Source organism: Podarcis melisellensis (assembly GCF_964234715.1).
Source record: "Podarcis melisellensis genome assembly, chromosome: 8".
Classification (NCBI taxonomy): Eukaryota; Metazoa; Chordata; class Lepidosauria; order Squamata; family Lacertidae; genus Podarcis; species Podarcis melisellensis.
The window spans coordinates 52999657-53017607 of record NC_138540.1 but is presented as its reverse complement, the minus strand read 5'-3'; the positions used below and the strand labels follow the sequence as shown (position 1 = coordinate 53017607).

Below are 17951 nucleotides of genomic sequence, written 5' to 3'. Positions count from 1 at the left end.
TCTGATGGTGAGATGGAGAAAGTGGGGTCCCCCAAGGATTGGTATTGGAATCTGTGCTTTTTAACTTGCTCATAAATGATCTAGAGTTAGGAGCGAGGAGTGAGCAGGTGGCCAGGTTTGCTGATGATACTAATTTTTTCAGGGTCATTAAAACAATAAGAGATTGTGAAGAGCTCCAAAGGGATCTCTCCAAACTGATTGAAAGGGCAGTAGAATGGCAAATATAATTCACTGTAAGCAAATGTCAAGTGATGCACACTGGGGCAATAATAATAATAATTTAAGACAGATACTCATGGGCGTCTGTACTGGTGGTGACTGCCAGGAATGGGAGCTTAGGGGCATGGTCATGGGCAGGGGGCTAGCTGCCCTTCCCCAAATCAAGTAAATAAAAAAAATATATTTAACTGACTGACCAATCGCATTGCAGATAGCTTGGTTCTGCCCCCCCCCCAAAGTCCTGCTCCCCCAACATAAATCCTGCTACACCTATGCTTGGGGTCATTGTGGATATCTCTAATATGTTGACCTAGCGTGCGGCATTTGTGGTAAATGTGAATTTCATGCTAGGCATCATTCGGAAAGGAAGTGAAAACAGAACTGTTCATATAATACAAATCGATGATGCAACAGCATCTGTAATAATGTGCACTATACTTCAAAAGGGATGCGGGTGGCGCTGTGGGTTAAACCACAGAGCCTAGGACTTGCCAATCAGAAGATGGGCGGTTTGAATCCCCGTGACAGGGTGAGCTCCCGTTGCTCGATCCCTGCTCCTGCCAGCCTAGCAGTTCGAAAGCACGTCAAAGTACAAGTAGATAAATAGGTACCACTCCAGCAAGAAGGTAAACAGCATTTCCGTGTGCTGCTCTGGTTCGCTAGAAGAGGCTTAGTCATGCTGGCCACATGACCCGGAAGCTGTACGCCGGCTCCCTTGACCAATAAAGCGAGATGAGCGCCGCAACCCCAGAGTCAGCCACGACTGGACCTAATGGTAAGGGTCCCTTTACTTTTACTATACTTCAAAAAGGATACTGTAGAATTGGGAAAGTTTTATAAAAGGGCAACTGAAGTGAACAAGGAATGAATCCTCTATGAGGAATGACTGCAGCATTTTGGGATAAGATGATAGAGATGTATAATATTATGCATAGTGTGGAGAAAGGGGAGAGGGTTTTTTGAATGTGGGACAAACTGAAAGACATCTATATACCCTGCACCCACCCTTAATAAACATTTTCACCACTTTTGCAAGCAGGTCTTCTGCCTCTAGAGAAGAAAGGGCCCCTTTTTGACATGGCATTGCATCCTTAGATTCATAAAGGGGCCCAGAATATACCCAACACCCACTTATGAACTGGTGCACCTATGTTTGGGGGCATGACCCCCTTCCTTGGTGGTGCTGCTCTTTTACATCTCGCCTCGGCTAAAGCCAAGCCACTCTCAACTCCCCGGAGCTTTCCAGCATCACCACGCCCCAGAAAAACCACTCCGTCCAGTTTGCTGCCACTCAGCAAAGGTGCTGGTGTTTGGGCTGGTTGTGAAATATGTTTTTCTCGCCCACCCCCCTCTCCACGTCCACCCGCACTGCTACCACCAGCACTGCAGAATGGAGTTTGTTTTTGTTACAGAGTAGTGTGTGAGGACGGGGCAAACCTCACGTCCCAGCGCCTGGGTGGTCCTCCACTGCCCCAGGCTCCAAAGCCAGCACGTTGCCCTTCAGGAAGAGAAGGGAGCTGGGCCCTTGCAGCAGGGGCCCTGTGGCACAGCCCTGGCACACTGCCTTGCCAATGGGTGTTGATCCTGGCACACAGCAGAGTCTCTCCTAATCCCACGTGCCGCAGAGGACAGAGGGTCACGTTTTGGCACAGGTTGTGTTGTGAGCCCCAGGGTTTCTTAGACTGGGCCTGGTGTACACACAGGCTATGGAATGGGCCTGGACATGTGGGGTGGATGGCTCTCCCTTGTTGAATTACTGGAAAGCGCTCTGTGTTTAAAAATGATGTTGACGTCTCTTCCCATGCAGTTAGATCTGTCTGTGTTGCCTATTACTTACTGGGACTGGATATTAGGAGCAAGTGCCAGCCACGCTACTTGGTTCAGACCCCAGTTCAGTGCTTTAGAAAAGAGCAAAATTTGGCTCTTCAGAGATCGAGGTCCGAATACAAATCTGGACTTGGAAAACGGGTGAAATTTGCAGGGATATTAGCCCCTGTTCGGTTGATAGTAACTGCATGATTATAGTCAAATATGCCCACGGTTTTTATGTTGGACACCTTAAAGTTTTAGTAGGAAGTTTTAAAATGCTTTTAAATATTTTGCATTGTTGTTATTGCTTTTTGTTGTTTGCAGCTGTGAGAGGAAGGGCTTTAACTTTTTTTATTTGTTGGCACGATTGAATGAAATTTGAAGGCATGGTTGCCCTTTCTGAGGGGGTGAATTGTGCCAACTTTCAGAAAGAAATTGGTAGCATTTTTTTTCTGCAATAGCAACCTTACAAATTTGTAGTAAAAAAAAAAAGATTCCTTTAATCACCTGTATTGTTTTATAGGCAATATGTATTAAAACAGCGTAAACAAGAGACCTGTTCCTTGGTAAGAAACCTGCCAAATTACAGGCACCTCTTATAAGTGGTACCTCGGGTTACATACACTTCAGGTTACATACGCTTCAGGTTACAGACTCTGCTAACCCAGAAATAGTACCTCGGGTTAAGAACTTTGCTTCAGGAGGAGAACAGAAATCATGCTCCAGCGGTGCGGCAGCAGCAGGAGGCCCCATTAGCTAAAGTGGTTAAGAACAGTTTCAGGTTAAGAACGGACCTCCTGAACGAATTAAGTACTTAACCTGAGGTACCATTGTACTTTGGTACTTATACAGTATTTGGTACTTGTACCTTGGTAGTCGAATGGCTTGGCTCCCAAACAAATCGGCTCCCAAACGCTGCAAATCCAGAAAGTGTTCCGGTTCGCGAACATTTTTTGGAAGCTGAACATCCAATGCCTATTCCACTTGAGTGCAGGAAGTTCCTGCAGCCAATCAGAAGCCGCTCCTTGGTTTTTGAACAGTTTCAGGAGTCGAACGGACTCCCAGAATGGATTAAGTTCGAAAACCAAGGTACCACTGTAGTTGACTTTTGGTGGGGAAGGTGGGGAGAGCTAAAAAGCATTTAATGCTCTTTCTGTGGCTTTTTGGGCAATCATTTTATCAGGAAAAATTATCTTGATTCATTGATCATTGATCTTCTGCACACACCCTCCAGGATAAAAGAAGCACCTCTCACCAGTTTCTAGACAGTTCCATGGATGGTCATCCCCTTTCCAGGCACAACTCTTAGGTGCTGGTTGTTACCTAAAACATGGACTTCCAAATTTGGCTTTCAGGCAGTTTCTGGAGCTGTCATTTATCAAGCAGTATTTGCTGTTGACTAGCAAATATTGCCAGAATCCCAATGCCAGGGAAACAAGTGCCAGATAACCTTGTGTGCCAACTATCAAATTCTCAGATATACAGAAACAAGTGTCATTGGATGCTGAATTATGAAATATGTAAAGGTAGACAGATTCTTGGAGAACTGTGTGTTTGATCCTTGACCTTCATGACAGATTAAGATTGACAAATCACAGAATCCCTGAGGGGCAGGGCATGTAGGCCACTTGGGATTTCAACACACACACACACACACACACACACAAACATACATACATACTGATGCTCAGTGCAAGAGGCAGGGACTGAAGCGTCCATCCCCATCAGCTCAAAGAGGGGCTGCCCAGCCTCTGCTAGAAGGCAGCCAGCCAAGGAGAGCCTACATGTTCTCCCCCATGAAATTGGTGCCCATGTCCAACGGATCTTCCCAGCAAGCAGTTCTGCCTATTCAACCAACATCTACCCTTCAGCAGAGGTGGAGCTAGCTGCTCTGGCACCCGGAGCGGCACACATGCTGTGCACCCGGGGGCGGGGCTAGCCGCCTGTGGGAGCGGGGTGAGAGTCCCAGGGGGGTGCCGCCCACAGCGAGTGGTGAACATCCCAGGGGGGCGCTGCCCACGGTGAGCGTCCCAGGGGGCAGGGCGGCAATGTCACACACCCCTCAGGAATGACACCTGGGGCAGGCCACACCAATCACGCACCCCTTCAGGTCATGGGATCTAGACCCTGCTTTCCCTCTGGAGCAACAGCAGCAACAACAACAGAGAACAAGCCTTTTCCCTCTTTGATGTGATCTTCAGAGATTTGACAAGTTCAGTATTATCTATCTGGACAACTGAGTTCCTCAGTGCTTCACTGTGAAAAAGCATGTCTCCATCCAGGCTCAAAGGAGCAAGCAGGGTACCCTTTGCCGAAAAGAAAGCCACATATGGGATCATACAATTTCAATAATGAACATCCTCCTCCTCTTCCTTCATCATCTACATTTTTTTTTGCAAAATACGCAGACACACACAGAGAGACATACCAGATCCATACACCACAGTAAGGGGAAACATCCAGTTTACTAAGCAAGTAACTTCCTCCACGGTCTGTTGTGGATGGATCACAGATTAGGAAGCAGAGAGTGGCAGATGGAATACCTATGGCAACATTTTCAGACCAAAGGGATGAGACCCGAGGAGTGGGGATTGGGGCCTGCAGTCACATGCTCACACACACACATGCAATCTGGATGTTTGCATTATTAGCCGCTTTGATTTGTTTGCAGAAAATAAAAAGTTCAGGTTCATAGAATCATAGAAGCATAGTGTTGGAAGGGATCCCAAGGGTCATCTGGTGTAAACCCCTGCAATGCAGGAATCTTAACTAAAGCATCCAAGTTGCACACTACGTCCACAGCATTCCCCTGATCCACCATGATTGTAACAGTATCACAAAAAGAAATGAGATTTGTCTGGCATGACTTGTTTTTGAGAAACCCATGTTGGGTCTTAGTAATCACAGCATCCTTTTCTAAGTACTCACATACCAACTGTTTAATCATCTGTTCTAGGACCTTCCCTGATATTGATGTCAAGCTGACTGGTTCTTCTGTTCCCCCCCTTTTTGAAGATGGGGGCAAGATTCACCTACTTCCAATCCGCAGGAACATCATCAGTTCTCCAATATCCTCATAGATTATAGGCAGAGGCTCTGAGATTACATCCACAAACTCCTTTAGTACCTTTGGATGCAGCTCATTAGGCCCTGGAGATTTGAATTCATAGTAGCTATGTGCTCCCTTACCACCTCTTTTTCTATCTCGGGCTGCAGATCCCACCTTGCATTGCTTGTTTTGTTATCACCAGGTTGGGCACTACTTTCCTTCTGAGTGAAGTAGGTGTTGAGTTCTGCGTTCTCTTTGTCACCCAGTAGCAATTCTCCATCTTCTCCTCGTAGAGGATCTAATACTTGCCTGTTTTCCCTCTTGCTTTGAACATAGCCGAATAAACCTGTTTTATTATTTTAACCTCTTAAGCACATTTTGAGTTTTAGCCAGCCTGACCTTCTCTCTGCAACTTTTGGCTACTCATGTATTCTCTTCCTTCATGATCTCTCCTTTCTTCGTTTTCATGCCCTTTTTACTTCTCAGCTAATCTGTAAATTCTTACACAGCCACACTTTTTTAAAGGTAATTCCCACTTTTCTTTCTTGTTGGAATTGTCTGCATTTGGGCCTTCAATATTTCACCTTTAAGAAACTCCCATCCATGTTGGACTCCCTTCTCTTTGAATATTGCTGACCATGGAATCTCACCCAGTAGCTCCTTACGCTTCTTGAAATTGGCCAGAGTGCCAATTTCCTTACTCCTTACGCTTCTTGAAATTGGCCTTGCCTGTGTATAATGAAACCCAAGAAGGCATGATCACTTCCTCCCAGGTTTCTGAGTAGTTCCACTTCATCCATCAGTTCCTGTTGGTGAGGACCAGGACATAGAGACATGACCCACTAGTTGCTTCTTCCAACTTCTGGGAAATGAAATTGCCAGTGAGGCAGTTGCGGAATTTATTGGACCTTACATTCTTAGAATCATAGAATTATAGATTTGGAAGGGACCATGAGGGTCATTTAGTTCAATCCCCTGCAGTGCAGGAATCTCCTAACAGATATCTCTGTGCAATATTCGCTACTTGCTCCACTGACTTGATCATTTTGTGACTCCATCAGTTCTACCAGATGGTTAGCAATGGCTGAGAATAAAAGGTTGTCCAGTTTAAGCTGGTCTTGACTGCTTTGTTGTCCTCCTTCTTTTAGCTGTTACCTTTCTGCTGAAAGCTCCAATTAAGATGGCAAGGAGGATATTGAAGAATAATAAACATGCATGCATGATTTGAAGACTGTTGACTATCAATATTTGCAAAGGAAAATCAGTCTGGACGGGTGGAAGTGAAAGCACCTTCATGTCCCTGGACTGAGAGTCCAAGCCTGCAGGGAACTTTTCTGGGTGTGAAGCAGGAGGGAGTGTGGAGGTTTTGTCCTAAGTATGAACTGGGGTATGAGTCATGTCCAACTTTTGTGTTGTAGGTTTCTTCTTTGTGACTGCTCCCCCAGATACAGCCCTCTGCTATGCATGTCCTTGGTCTCTGAGGTGGTCAGGGATGTCTGTGTCTGGGGCAGGGACAGGAGTGGGACTGCCATCTCTGGGGTGGTAGATAGGGGAACCTACAGAGGTGGCCAAAGGTATACAGGGGTGAGGAGAAGGGTTAGTTACATCAAAGCCCTTGCCCACTCTGCTGTGCCCACCGTGCTTCAGAAACAGGAGACTCAATATTAACAATCCTGTCTAAGTTTGTCCTGGCCTACAGGTCAGGAAGAGACCTGAGCATCACTCTCTCCCAGTGAGTAGAGGACCTACTACTTGCTTGTTTTTCCTCTTGCTTTGAACATAGCTGAATAAATCTGTCCTGTGAGATGCACCCTGGGAGCAGTCTGAAAACTTGCCAGGCCTTGCATCACAGCAAGGTCTCCTGAGCTGGCCTTAGAAGGAACATTCCACACAGGCTACCCAAATGTTCTGCCTTGCAGGTCCTTAGGGCCATCACTCTACTGGTACCCAGGATGTGGTGCTCCCTCCCAACCTGAAAGATGGTTAGCTGGCCCCCTCGCTCCTAAATAAGCAGGACTTGTAATATCAGGGTATGAGGCTGCAGACACGTCATACATTTAAACCATGCAACTCCCCCCCCAAGAAACCTGGGACCTGTCACTTGTCAAAGGTACTGGGAACCCTGTGAGGGGTAAACTACAGTTCCCATGATTCTTTGGAGGAAACCATGTGCCTTAAACGTACAGTGTGTGCACCACCTGAGATGGCCAAACAACATTCTTTGGAAGAAGAATGTCACATTTCAGGACAGTTTTGCCTGTTTGCCTAGAAGCAGACTGCAAAAGGACTTGCCCGTCCTTCTAAGGCTTTTTAATTCAAGCAAGGAAGGTTGTGCCATGCATTTGGGAAACTGAGCAGATTGTAAAACTTTGGAGTCATGGGCCATCTTTGGGCAAGTTCCTCTCCAGCATACCAGGGAATCTGTCCCCTGTGCTGCTAGAATGGCCACCTAGCTAGACAGAGCAATGACCTCTGGTAAACACATCCCATGACAATGGGGTCATTTTAATACCCCTGCCTAGCGACCTCCAGTGGTTCAGATCAAGGGTATTGTCTGTAGCCTGATGCATGCACCAAAAACCTTACGACTCAGTTATTGCAATGTGCTCTATCTGGGGCTGCCCTCAGGCCTGGTCCGAAAGCTCCATCTGGTTCAAAACACTGCAGCTAGAATGTTGATATGGCCAGCACAGAACTTTCTCCAAAACTTGCACCGGCTGCCCAGAAGCTACTTGGCCAAACTCAAGGTTCTTGCCTTAATTTGCAAGGCCCTTTAACCATTTGGGCCCATGAGACCCAAAAGAAAAATCTTAAACGAGGAGCTTATAGGCACCCTGTGCAGCTCCCTTGGTGTCAAGCGACTGTCTCGCAATCCCAGTTCCCATGGACTGCTCTGGCCTATCTCTGCACTGAAGAGGGGCCCTCATTTCTCTGACTTCCCAGGTCTCTAGCTTGAACAGGTTGTTCCACTCACTCTGCACTGCAGAGCTGGGAGACCAGTGGAGACCCCCTTTAAAAGTCAGCAACCCCGCCCCCAGCCACTTCCTGCCTCATTAAACCCTGGTTCCAATGGATTCAGGTAGGAATGTCCTTTGATAACCTTTCTGCCAGCCTAAAAGACGAGACTTGAACTCGCAGCCACCTGTTGTGTTGAGGACTCCCCGCAGGCAGCAGCAGCCTCCGGGGGAAGTGCGGCTTCGGGCTTGACGAGGGGAAGGCTGCGCGACCTGGTGGCCGTTCCGGGAACAGCACCTGGAAAGCTCCCTCCCGCTCCTGCCACCTGCTCGCCAGGAGGAAGCCCCGGAGGCGGCGAAGGCGAAGTTATTTCCAAGGGCAAGCTCCCTCCCTCCTTACCTCCCTGTTGCCCCAGTGATGCCCTGTAAGGGGAATAGGACCAGGGGGCTCTGGGGTCCTCTTGAAGGTCTCAGGGAAAGGAGCCCAGGAGCACCTGTGGCTGAGGAGCGGGTCCCAGCAGGGACGCTTGGCTGGGGGGCTCCTCTGCCGGAGTCCCAGCGGGCGAGGTGGAGGCTCGGCCTCCTTGCGAGAGCGGCGGGCGGACGGGCTGCCCACAAGGGAGGCAAGAAGCCAAGGCCCTGGCAGGCGGGCTTGGGACCTTCCTGGCGGGGCAGAGGGAAGGACTTTGCCGCTGGACTTTGCATTCGCAAGTTGCTGGGTGTTTTTTGCTTGTTTGAACACTGGCTGGTAAGAACCCAAATATGTGTAGGCGGAGGGGGAGGAGCTCCTCCTGGCTTGCTGGAGGGCAGCACCAGCTGATTGTGGGGCCCTGCTCCTGCCCAGCGCCCCTTGTTAGGGGACAAGCCGACCGACGCCCCGCTGGCTCCCTCTTTCTCTGTCTCCTTCGGCGGGAAGGCCAGGGCGCCTCGCTCTCCGGAGGGGCCTCCCTGCAGCTCTCCAGCCCTGGCTCGGGCCTCGGGGCCAGCCTCCTCAGGCAAGGCCGTGGCTGCTGCCCCACGGGGGCAAAAAGGCTCCAGCTGGAGAGAGGGTGGGAGGGATGGTAGGCAGGAGCCAGGCGGGGGAGGAGGGAGGAACCGGCCGGCTCCCGGCCCCCTTGCTTCTATCCTGGGGCCACCATGTGCGCCTCTGCCTGCCTGCGAGGGAGAGGGAGAAAGAGGGCGAGAGAGAGGGGAGCCTGCAACTTCTCCCATTGGCAGGGCCCGGGCAGCTCCTCCCCTTTCCCTTGCCTGCTGCTCTTTTATAAACCTGGTGCCGCTTTCGATCTCCCAGTCCCGCAGATGCACCCCGTGGGCCCTCCTGCACAGAGGCCTCCCCCGGCTGTCCCTCTGCCTTGCAAGCCCGGGGTTCCCCCTGCTTCCGCCCCTCGCGCAAGCTCCAGGCTCTCCTCCCGCCCGCCCTCCCTCCTAGGCTATGGAGCTGGGCTGGGCGTGCAGCTCCCTGCTGTGGCTGCTTTTCCTCTCCAGCCTGGCCGTCAAACTCCTGCGCGCTGACCTGTTGCTGACCCCCGGCCTGCTGCTCCAGGTGGGGCTCCTGGTCCTGCTGCAGGGCGTCAGCCGAGCCTTCCTGCCCCTGCCCCTGGGCACAGCTCTCACGGGCACCGCCTGCTGGCTTGTCTTGGCAGGGGCCACACAGAGGAAGAGGATCCCTGCGGTGGGGAGAGCCGTTCTCATCACAGGTGAGCTCAGTCAGCATCTCCGCAGGCTCTTGGCCATCCCTACACATGCTGGCTTCCCAGAATGGGGGGAATGGGAGGGAAGGAGGAACGTGCCATGCCCCTGGCCTGGCAGAACCTCTCCTGCTTTGGCTGATCCACAGAGCAGGAGGGGGACCTCCCTTGGACAGGGGCCTGTGGCATGGGGAGGCTTGCTCAGCATCTGGACCACAGGGCTGAGTCAAGGTGGTGAGAGTTCCAAAGGGAAGGGGCTGGTCTTCCTGTGCGGCTTGGCTTCCTTGCACAAGCCATTTCAGTGCCCTGCTGGCTGTGCAGGACGCCTTCCTGCAAATCACCTGCTCTCCGCTTTAGGCTTCCACAGGTGGATCTGTGGCTGGAGCTGGGCTTTGCTGCCCCTTCTTCAGGGGCCTGTTAGGTAGGGAAGACTCCTGGGGCAGGCAAAGCAGCCCAAGGACAGTGAGCATGCCGCAATTGACCACCATGCAACTTAACATTTGCACTGTGTTCTATTTGTAAGGGAAATGCAGAGAGTCGTTTCTGGGTCTTGTGTGTCAGGACTCAGCTTGAGAGGTTGTGCCTCATCACCAGGGAGCCCTGAGCAGTCAGTGATGCCAGTTTCCAGGAGTACTTTGTGAGGGATGGCTCTTTGTGTGGCAAAAGATGCTTCCAGCCCCTAGGGTACCGCCTGGAAGACCAGGTGTCCTGCAGGAGCAGAGGACGGGGCATCCCTGCTCTCTGAAAGGGGATGGAGTGGTGAACTGCCCCCTCCCTCATCCCAGGTGTTGGAGAGGCCAGGGTCAAATTTATTCTTGAAGTAGTGAAGTAGTGATGAGGAGCCACTGGAGTCCCATCCCATCCTGGGAAACCTCTTGCCTCCAGCAGACCTTGAGGGCATGGCAAGCATCTCTCTATCCCCACTTTCCTCCCTGTTCCAAGTTTTGGGAAATAGTTTAGAAGCCAGCCTGGCAGGTGTGAAGCATGTTGTTGTTCCCAAACCTTCCTGCCAGAAAGGCTAGTGAACTGAGGGTGGGCAGAGATCCACACTCCCCCTCCCGCCCCGCATTTGATTGAAGCAGCAATCTGAAACTTTTGCAGGCGGATGGCATCACAGTCCCTCTAGCTGAAATAGATGGAGGTCCCCAGCTGGTGCTCAATGGGAATTCCTCCCAAGGAAACCTGCAGAGGTTGGGCTTTGAGTCAGCAGCAGAAGCGAAGGGTCTTTCCCCTTCTTCAGATTCTGGATCGGCCAGAAGAGGAGGGTGAAGAGAAGCCCCAGGGTGTCGGGAAGAACCAAGGCAGGGCTAGGTCAAGAAGATGGGCAGTGGGGCTGAGGCTAGCTGTGGGGGACATGTGGGTCAGCTGCACCATCTGCCTGCTAGAGCAATGCAAGGGCTCTTTGCAAAAGGGATAGGGTGGGGAGGAAACTGGCCAGTCCTGCTGTGGAAATAGGGACAGTTGGGATGAGGGCTCTTTGGGGTTTAGTGTCAAGTCTGTGATGGAGGAGAGGGGGCTGAGCAATATCTTGTGCCTAGTAGGGCAGGCAGTTTATAAAAAGAAAGGGATGTAGATGAGCCCCAAGTAGAGAACCCGCCTTGCAGGGACAGTGTTCCTGTCTGAATCCTGGATGGCAGATAGGGCTGAGAAGCACCCATCTCTGGCTAAAACTGAGGAGCTGCTGCTGCTGGCAGTCAGTGTAGGCAACACTGGCTTAATGGGCTTGCCTAATTTGAATTTGCAGTCCCTAACTGTGAAAAATGGGAACATCTGCTTACAAATCACATATGCTGGTGCTGGCAGTGGAGATAAAAAAAAATCAACTAGTAGTCAAGTTGTTCATGGTGGGGACACAAGCGGCAGAGAGAGTGCACCTCTGAGTACCAGGTATGTGGGAGCTACAGATACAAGGGGGTGAGCATCACCTTGATGCATTTTCTGCTTTGGAGCTTCTCCGAGGCAGCCAAGCAGCAATGCCGCTTATCTGCCCGGTAGCCCCCGCCCCGGGGGGGAAGTGCTCTTTGTGGCCCCTGAAAGAAAAACACGTTTGTCACGGCGGAAGCTTTTGGGAACTAGAGATGCTTGAGGTGGTGTCCTGAGTGATGCATGTCTGCATGTTTGAGTATACACATGGTTGGTGGGGATTGTTAACAGTGAAGTCAGAAAGAAATGAAACGCAGAAAGTACAGATAGTGGTAATTACCGTATGAACAGGGTTCATTCACAGAAGTCTGCTGCGTTGAAAACACTGACGTGCTGGCACTGGTGAGCCAATTAACGTACGTTGTGTGATACGATTCCATACTGCTGATACTGTCCACCAGTGATAAATTCTTGAAGAATTGTAATTCAGCGGTTTCACGTTGCAGAGTCGCCCTTTGAAGTCCATCACTGGCTTTTGAATATTGCCATTCCTGGTGTTAGATTTGCATGCTGATTTGTTTGTCCTGCCTAGAAAGTGGAAGAGCATTGCCTCCCAAGACCCGGGAGGGGGGGGGGTGTCATTGCCCAGCATGGGCTGTGGTTTCAGTTGGGAACTGGTTTTTTTCCTTTGAGGTCTGCCTTGTAGTAGAAGATTCCTAGGTTACCAGGAGCCTTCACCACTTCCTCTCTTTTTTCACACAGCTGAAACTGTGATTTGAAACAACACCTAAACAAACAGAGTCACTTTCCTGGGGGGCAGTGATGACCTCTGGACCTGCCCCAGGGGCTGGTCTCGTCTGGCCCTTTGTGTCCATCTCTCAGTCTGTAATGTTTTGTTGTTGTGAGCTTGGGTACATTGATGATGAACGGACATGGTTATACCTTTGGGCTAAGCTCCCATTGTCTGCGGGGTATTGTTCCACCCAGAGCACACCACGAAATCTGTTGTCACCAGTCAAACCCTGCAATACATCTGTGTCTGTTTGGATTCTCTGGACACAGACTCGCACCAGGTGTTGTGTTCTCCGATGCTGGAGCACGGGGGGCAGGGGGGGGGGTCAAGCTAGACTGGAGGCTGGTCAAAGTTTGCTGGACCACTTTGTAAAAAAATAAATAAATCAGGCAGGCCGGTTATAAATTTTATAAAATGAATAAATGTATAAGCTCCAGAGCCTGGAAGGGCCAACCCTGGGGCTGAAGACAGGCCCTCCTTCCTTTTTCCATAGCTTTCTTCCCGGCACTTCCCGACTGGTGGTGTGGGTGGGAGACACCTGGTTCTTCCAGCTCAGAGGAAGGTGTCTTTGAGGGTCTAGGATCTAGCCCTATAGTCTCTGGGCTTCTGGAAGGCTCCTCTTGAGAGTTCTTGGCATTTCCTGGGGACAGGGAGGAAAGTGTTAGAAAGCTAACAGGAGAGCCTGTGATAGAGATAGGATTGAAGATAACCAGGAATGAGCTTTCAAGATATATTTTTATTTTTCCACCAATGTCACTTGCTTCTGTTCTTCTCCTTTCCATGCTGTCCTGTCACATGTTTTAGATCCTCTCTGATCCTGTAGCAGCCTCTGCCCTTTTATAAAAAGGTTGGCAATGGGGGGGGGTACAGTTATAACCCAGCTCCACATGCCAGGGAAGCCTCCTGTGTCCAGGCTGGCTGCTGGGCCCTTGTGCCCAGGTGAGCTCTCACAAGGAGGAGGAATTCCTGCTGGCACTTGCTTCTCTCCAGGCAGTTCAGCAAGGTCCATGGGGTGGTGAGTGGGGGGTGGTTGGAAGCAGCTGTTCAAGTCCTTCTGCTTGAGCCTCCCTGATGCAGAGTTCCTCGCTGGAGAGGGATTCCATACTCTGCTTGTTGCAAGTACTTTGTTTGCTGCCAGATTAGGGGTCTCCCCTTGCTTTTTCATACCCCTCTTCAACCATCTTGCCAAAAATCTTGCATGTCAAAATCTGGAAGTTGCTTCTAGCTCACCTCTTTTTTCTTCCATCTCTTGCATCCTAGTTAGTCTTCCATGCATCACTTGAGAAACCCCCAGAGATCATTCTGTTTCCACATGCTTCCAAATATTTATTTGACCTGTTGCTGCCTTTGGTCCAACAGGTCTGGCAGGTTTTTGAAACCATCAAAGAATCTGTGCAACCTGTTTGACCAGAGGCAAAAGTGGGGTGGGCACACAGACCACATGCAGTGATGCCTCTTTCAACCAGCCTTTCACTCTTTGAAAAACCAACCCTCTGCCTGGGCTTCAGGTGGCCCCCTCACTTGCCAGGGGACTGCATCCAGTTCACTTGGGGTTGACTTGGTGAGCACAGCAGGAGCTACCCTGTCCCTCCCATGGCTTCCTCTTGCCCCAGAGCCTTCTCTACCCTCTGTGGTGGGGATGGAGAACTCAGGCTCCGAATGCCAAAGGATGTCCAAATGTGAAAATAAACACTGTTCTTGCTGATGCATCAAATAACATTTCATGGGACACTTAAGATTGCTATGGGCCATGAAGGGAGACGCAAATATTTGCTACATCTGAAGACTCAGAAGAAAAGAATGAGGGTACGCCGGGGTGTCTGGATGTGGGTGCTGTTCTCAAATCCCAATTAGGTTTCCAGGGCTGTGAAAGCTGGCATCATTTTTGTAAGCCGCTTTGGGTCCAATATTGATGGAGATAAGTAGGATATAAGTCGCTAAAATTTAAAAGAAAAAAAAGAAACTAATGTTTGAAGCAAACCTCCTTTCACAGAAACAAAGTGTGAACTCATGGCAAGCAACAAACAGCTCCACATTTGCAAAGCTCATGTTCCAGAGCTTCCCTTTGTAGAAAGTTTAGGATTTTGTAACATTCTTGGGTACAACATCCACCTTTGGGGAGCCTCCTGGAGCCATGGAGAAGCAGTGGTGAGATAGCCTGATTCAGTCAGTCCCAGGCAGAGGGAGGTCCCACAATCTCTCCTGTTTCCCCTTGAGCAGTGCAAGCTCTCCTTGCAGCTACTGCTGCGCTGGTGCTGCAAACAACTGAACAGGCCAGAGCCCTGGCTTGGCCTCCCTGTGTGCCCGCCTGCCAGTTTTGGACAAGGACGGAAGGAACTGAGGCTGGGAAGAAGCCCCTTTTGACAAGGGGCCAGAGCCCAAGATACTGTAAACCTGAACAAGTCACTCTTTGGAGCCATCAGCATCAGGACCACAAGCCCTTCTTGTCTCACAGGAGGATGGAGGCAGCTGGGAAGATCTTGAGATGCTTCCTGGTAAGTGAAGCATTCTGATGCCTCTTTTTGCACAGGTTGATCTTAGCCACCCACAGCCCACCAGCCCCTCAATCCCTCTGACCCACAAAACCAGACAAAGACTGGTTGGTGTTCACACCATGAGGCTGACACTGAGAGGAGGGCTCAGCAGTGGCCCACCATGACGCAGCAAGCACAGTTTTCTCTGGAGAGGCAGCAGTTGGGGGAGAAGCTGCACGTTTCATGGGAGAGCCACGAGGGGATCTCTTGGTCTTTTCATTCCAGTACGACTGTAAGTGTTGGTGTGCAGGCTCTGACTTTGATCATATGCTTGCTGGTGGTGGGGATGCTTAACTCTTCCTTCATCAAAATTGCTCCCCTAGATCAGGTCTAAATCCCATGGAGAGAAGATTGTATGCATTTTTGGGGGGGGTGTCACATCAGGCATTCAGCCCCCCTTCTCCATAACTGCTCAATTAAACATGTCTGAGCCATCACCCCAAGAGAGTGGGGTGCTTTCCATGACTTAATGTGTCAGAGTGCAAGCCCCACATTTTCTGAGCACTGTCAGACACCAGTGATGGTTCCTTCGTCCTTCCTTCCTCCCCTCCCCTTCACAACTGTGGCATTTATTCCTGTCCCAGTGCAACTGAGGGAGATCAGCTGGGCCCCCTGGAAGGCAGGGAGGGGCACCCAGTCCAGGAGAGGCTGGGCTGACTTTGGGCAGGCTATCCGCCTGGGCGCTTGCATATCTTGGTCTCCTCTCTAGCCAGAGAGATGGAAATGAATTGTGAATACTGCCGGGGAGGAGGGGATCAGAGGCATCGTCTCTGCCAGGGCTGAGTGGCTCTCTCTTCTCCACTGCTCTGCTGGCAGGAGACAGCGACTGCATCCTTTACATGTGCACATTGGGGCGCCTCCCTCCACACATGAGCACTTTCAGTTTTATGCCTCCCAAATCTGTCCCAGTGTTTCTGCACTGTTTCTAGTGTGTGGCTCACGGAGGATGTGCTCATGCTACGTGTGGCTGTCCCCGCCCTTCAGTTGGCACATCCCCACCCATCAGCAGTTCCAGAAACCTGAGGTTGCTTGTGGGCACGCATACAGGTACTTTGTTTACTTAAAAAAAAAAGTAATACAAGTTTCCTGATATGCCAGAGCAGTAGGAAAAAAAGAACGTGCCCATCTGGCTTTGAGTCAGGCCAGAATTTGAAGCTACTCCTCTGAAAGGCCTGCCCCTTCCTTTCCTCCCCTTTTGCTTTTCCGTCTCCAGCACCTGCAAGGGCAGATTTTATTATTATTTTTCCATATTATTTTCAAGCGCAGTTCTGTGCAAGTGAGCTGCTTGAAAATAAAAATAACCACAAACATGACTTCAGCAACAACAGGTGAAAAAGGCAGGCTGCATCAATTCCTTTAGGTAGATGGAAGCATAATGGCAGGGGAAATGTCAGCCACGCATGCTGAAAAAAACACCCATCCACACAATGTACGTCCACAGTCCGGTAATATGTGATTTTATATTGAATTTTCTACCCTAATCAGATTGGATTAATTGGATGAGGAGAATTGTGCGTACATTACAAAATACTTAAAACAACAGAGACACGAGCAGCTTCAAATGCATATAAATCTCCATTGTGGACAAGCCAAAAAGCCTATCATCATCATCATCATCATCATCATCATCATCATTTTGACAGGATGAGGTGTTCACTGCAAACTAGAATAAAGTGTGTGTTCAAATTACTACAGATGGCTGCTGTGTTCCATGGGCACCCCCTCCCCCACTTTGAATTTCCCCTGTCCAGTGCTGGAGTTTTGCTTCTGATTCAGCTTTATGGTGGAGCTACATGATAGCATCCAAAGGCAAGTCCAATTGAGGGTAAGGGGCTCCTTCCTCCTCCACTCTGGGAAGGAAATGATGGCTGGGAGTCCTTGCCATTGCTGCCAGGGTTGAAATAGGAGCAAAACTGTGGCCAGCTGTACACAAAGAGGGTGTAAAGTCTTTCTCTCCTCTCTGCTATCAAGGCTCCCTCTTGGAGCTGAGTAGAATATTTGGCTCTTTTACCCTGGCTTTGAATAGAAATTCTGGGCTGTGGTGCCCTCCAGCTCAAAGTTTGACCCAATTGGACCAGAGCCCAACATATCTGCACTTGTGAGTCCAGTGGAGAAGATGTGAGGCCTGCTTGTCTTGGCTATTTGGAATGGGCATCTTGCAGTAGAAGAGTCACTTGGCTTTGCAACTTTCTCAACAGGGGCCCGAACTTAGTTTCACTCATACTTAGAAATGAGTTTTGAGTCACTTTAGGGAGACACCCAGGTTTTATTCTTGGCCTTTCCCATTCATGCTCAAGGACACTTTGGTTGAGAGAGACCTCTTAGTTTTCAGCCACAGAAGGAACAGGTTAAAATTCCCCTCATGGGTCAAGCCCACAGTGTGGTTACTGGTGGATGAAGAATTGATGTCACCAACAAATGTTCAAATCTTTCATCTTTTGGGTTATAAGTTAGCCGGTGTTCTCATGTGCAATTCTGAGATGGTTTAGGAAAAACAGGACAAATTTGTCCGATTTGGGCAGTTTCTGTGGTCAACATGATTCAGTTTAAAAATGGATGATCCAAAACAGTGGTAAAATCAGTAAGTTCTAGGATCTGATGCCCCTGGGGATCCATCAGAGCTTGCACTGCCCTGGTTCCCACCAAACTAAACTATGCTTGTAAGCTTCCTTTTAAATAGGTGCCTTGTTCTCGTTGCTTCATCAGGTTCAAGCTCTTGTTTGCTAACTACTGATGGAAGTGTTGCAGTGTTTGGTTAAGGAACTCTTACTTGAACTTCTGTTCTTTTGCGCTTCCTTTGTTTGTTTGAATTAAGCTTAGTCTACTGTAAAACTTTGCCTCTTTCTTTAATGTTCACGTGTATCGTTCGAGGGACCCAAATGGTGGCCAGGCCATCACTACATCTTGTGTGAGTATCAGTCCCACAGTTTAACTCTGTGCTGCGTGAAGCATTTTCTGTTCTCTGGCCTGGATCCTCCAAACTGAGCTCTGTTGGAAGTCCACAAGCTCTACTCTTAAGAGAGACAGAGAGAAACTTGCCTC

At 49.8% G+C, this 17951-nt stretch overlaps 1 protein-coding gene and 1 long non-coding RNA gene across 2 annotated transcripts in view; both read left to right on the top strand.

The window, feature by feature from the left end:
- The first annotated feature begins 9112 nt into the window (after positions 1-9112).
- Positions 9113-17951, top strand: part of HSD11B2 (hydroxysteroid 11-beta dehydrogenase 2) — a 29732-nt gene continuing 20893 nt past the window's right edge. Inside the window, exon 1 of the mRNA XM_081921140.1 lies at positions 9113-9728. Coding sequence (XP_081777266.1) covers positions 9464-9728 — 265 coding nt within the window. The 5' untranslated portion in view covers positions 9113-9463. The remainder of the gene's footprint in view (positions 9729-17951) is intronic.
- Positions 15276-16598, top strand: LOC309375908. The gene is made up of 2 exons (XR_014171041.1): positions 15276-15956; positions 16553-16598. It is a non-coding gene; the product is annotated as an uncharacterized lncRNA (long non-coding RNA).